The sequence below is a fragment of the Otolemur garnettii genome, unplaced genomic scaffold (genome assembly GCF_000181295.1).
Source record: "Otolemur garnettii isolate 467f Iridium unplaced genomic scaffold, OtoGar3 scaffold00075, whole genome shotgun sequence".
Lineage (NCBI taxonomy): Eukaryota > Metazoa > Chordata > Mammalia > Primates > Galagidae > Otolemur > Otolemur garnettii.
Window position 1 is genome coordinate 8116805 of NW_003852470.1, and position 3232 is coordinate 8120036.

At 58.6% G+C, this 3232-nt stretch overlaps 1 protein-coding gene across 1 annotated transcript in view; it reads left to right on the top strand.

Moving 5' to 3' along the window:
- Window positions 1-909: 909 nt before the first annotated feature.
- NKX1-2 (NK1 homeobox 2) overlaps window positions 910-3232 on the top strand; it is a 4543-nt gene continuing 2220 nt past the window's right edge. Inside the window, exons 1-2 of the mRNA XM_012807772.1 lie at window positions 910-1123; window positions 2737-3220. Of these exons, the coding sequence (XP_012663226.1) occupies window positions 910-1123; window positions 2737-3220 (698 nt within the window). The remainder of the gene's footprint in view (window positions 1124-2736; window positions 3221-3232) is intronic.

Sequence of the window (3232 nt, forward strand, 5' to 3'; positions counted from 1 at the left end):
TGAGCCCAGGAGTTGGAGGTTGTTATGAGCTGTGATGCCATGGCACTCTACCCAGGGGGATAGCTTGAGGCTCCGTCTCAAAAAAAAAAAAAAAAGAAAGAAAGAAAAGACTCCAACACCGTGCAGGATTTTCTTCCTCTATTTGAGAGACAGTAGAATGTATTGAAAGCAAGCATTGGTTCAGTAGAAGATCTGGGTTGGAACCCAGACTTTGTCACCAAGCAACAGTAACCTTGGACAAATCCTGTCTCCTCTTTGAACCTCAATTTCCCCATCTTTAAAACGGGAGCAGTGATCTGTGCCTCACCAGATGCCTCCTTCACAAGGATGTTCAGGGAATCAAGCTCAAAGGCTTTGCATACGGTAACCGGTGAAAATAAGAGGCTTGCTTTTTAATCCGAGGGAACAGTGTCTGAGGCTATTACCGTGATTCACTGGCCGGGCAGGAGATGCGCTGAGCATTGCCTTGAAGTATTCAGCCCCGGTCTTGATTCATCCCCAAATCAAAGACGGAAACACAGCAAAAACTCAAGTTAGAGAGGGGCGTGTGTATGCAAGGATGTTCTTCGGGATGTAAGCCGCTCTTGTGTACTCCGCGGGTCTCGGGACCGAGACAAGAGGGGCTGACGGCACCATCCCCACGGGCACGCGCACCGGGCGCGCGGAGGCTCTCCCTACCCTAGGTAAGCGCCCCCAGCGCGGCGCCGGGTAATCCCAAGGCCAGTCCCGGCGCGCAAGTGCCAATCGGCGCGCAGTCCCCCGCGGCTCTCTCCCCGCCCCTTCCTCGGTCTCTCTCGGTGGAGCGAGCCCAGCTCCGGGCTTGAGAGCTGCGGCCAAGCCTCGGCCGAAGGCAAGCCGGAGAGCTGTACCGGACCCTGCGCTGCCGGCCCCAGGCCCGCAGTAGCGGGCATGCTGGCATGGCAGGACGGCGGGGCCAAAGCGGCTCCGTCCCATCACAAGATTTCCTTCTCAGTCCTGGACATCCTGGACCCACAGAAATTCACCCGCGCTGCGCTCCCGGCTGTGCGCCTCGCCCCCCGGGAAGCCAAGAAAAGTTTGGCGGAGGTCGAAGCGGGGAAGGACGGCCGCTCTGGGGACATGGGTCGACAGCAGGAGACCCCTGGTAAGAATGAGAGATGGCCCCTGTCTGGATGATGCGGTATAGTGTGTGTGGGGGAACAGCAAGGCCCCGGTGAATGGCCCTTAACGGCGTCCTCCCCAAAGAGAGAGGCGCAACTGGACCAGGTACTAAGTGTAGCCCCTGTCTCAGAATTGGATTGAGGTGGAGAGGAGGCTGTGAGCGTTCCGGGACAGGGATTTGCCATGGAAGCCCCATCTCTGCTCACCCGCCTCTGCTCGCAGGGGCAGCTAACACCCAGCACCCACTTTGCCAGGCTCACTTATTTACCTGGCATTTAAGGCGCTTCCCTCGTGCCAGGAACCGGGCGGGAATGAAGGTGATGAAAAACTTTGGAACCTGCCAGGTAGACAACATCGTTATCACCACCCGCATTTTATGGATGAGAGAGCTGAAGCTGAGGCTTGTGCCCTGGTGTCGATGAGTAGCGAGGTCAGGTGCCCAGACACCTGGAGACACCTACAGAGACGAGGTTGCCTCACACGCTCACTCTCCCCAGACCCAGCGCTTCATCGAGGCGGGGGTCGAGGCGTGGGTGCGGTAATGGGAAGCTTTTAGTACTTTGTCCTCGAAATCCTTTTGGCTTACTCATAACCCTCGCGGACACCTGACGAACGGTCTAGGAAAGTTGTGGTTAAAGGAAGGGTGAAAGACAGCAGGACTTATGCTGGGTGAGGAGTGGGCGCGAGGTCCCCAGGAGGGTCAGGAGTTCAGGTCCCCGGGGAGACTGGGCGTCTCACAGTCCCCTGCTCCCTTCTGCAAGTTTGGCGGTGATTGCCTGGGGCCCGGGGCGCCTCTGGCGGCCGCGCTTGGACCGGGGCGGGCGGCCTAGTAATTGTGCGGATCTTCGCTCCGAGGGGCCGCGCTCCCATCCCCCCACCCTCATGATCGATATTCTATTACTGGCGCCTGCATATCTGCTGCCCACAGCTTGCAGGTACCGACTTCAAACCCCCTTTCCCTGTCTGATCCTAATATTGTTCGATTAAAACTTACCTTTAATAGATGACATCTATCGATCCGGCCCCGCACAAATCTGAAACTCTATTAACACGGCGTGAGAGAGAAGATGGGAAAGGGGGAATTTCACTTTAAAGGGCGGGGGGCGGGGTAAACGGAGGGCCTAATAACTTTTTTTTAATTGCTAGGAGCGTTAGACCAAAATAGACTTATAGGGACTGGGGAGGCACAACCCTAAACGCGCTTGACTTTCGATGTCTTAATGTAAGACGTTCCTACCCCCCCCCATATGGCTGCCCAATAAGGTCACTATTCTTTCTTTTCTTTTTTTTGTTTTTTTTATTAAATCATAGCTGTGTGCAACAATGCAATACTATTCTTTTTTAATGAGGGGTGTCATTCATTCACCCCGCATATACTGCTCGGACGCCTATTTGTTGGCAGACTCATAAAGAGCTAGAGGACATCGCACCCCTAAGTGGCTTTCGAAAATGGACTGTCTGGGGTGGGGAAGCGCGGTGTGGAATGTACACAACTGGAGGTTTGGCTTGGGGAGAGGCGCGAGCTCTGAGGAGGTTTGGGGACCCGGACAGGCCGGGTCGTTTTGGGCTTCTGGTCACGATCCACTTCTCCCCTAGATGCTGCGGGCCCGGGCGCCGGGCCGGAGTCCCCGCTGGAGGGCTCCGAGGCCGAAGAGGAGGACGAGGACGCAGGACGGCCGCGGGCTGCGCGCTTTCTGGCCGGCCCGGCGCGCTCTCCGGAGGCCCAGGCCGGGGCGTTGGTGGCTGGGGAGCGCGGCACGGACGGCGGGGACGGCCCCACGGAATCCCCGGGCTCGCCCGGCTCCCCGCGACCCCGGCGCCGGCGCGCAGAGCCCAACTGCGCCAAGCCGCGTCGCGCGCGCACCGCCTTCACCTATGAGCAGCTGGTGGCCTTGGAGAACAAGTTCCGGGCCACGCGCTACCTGTCGGTGTGCGAGCGCCTGAACCTCGCGCTATCGCTCAGCCTCACGGAAACGCAGGTCAAAATCTGGTTCCAGAACCGCAGGACCAAGTGGAAGAAACAGAACCCGGGCGCCGACGGCGCAGCGCAGGCAGGGGGCGGCGCGGCCCAGCCCGGGACGCCCGGGGCCGC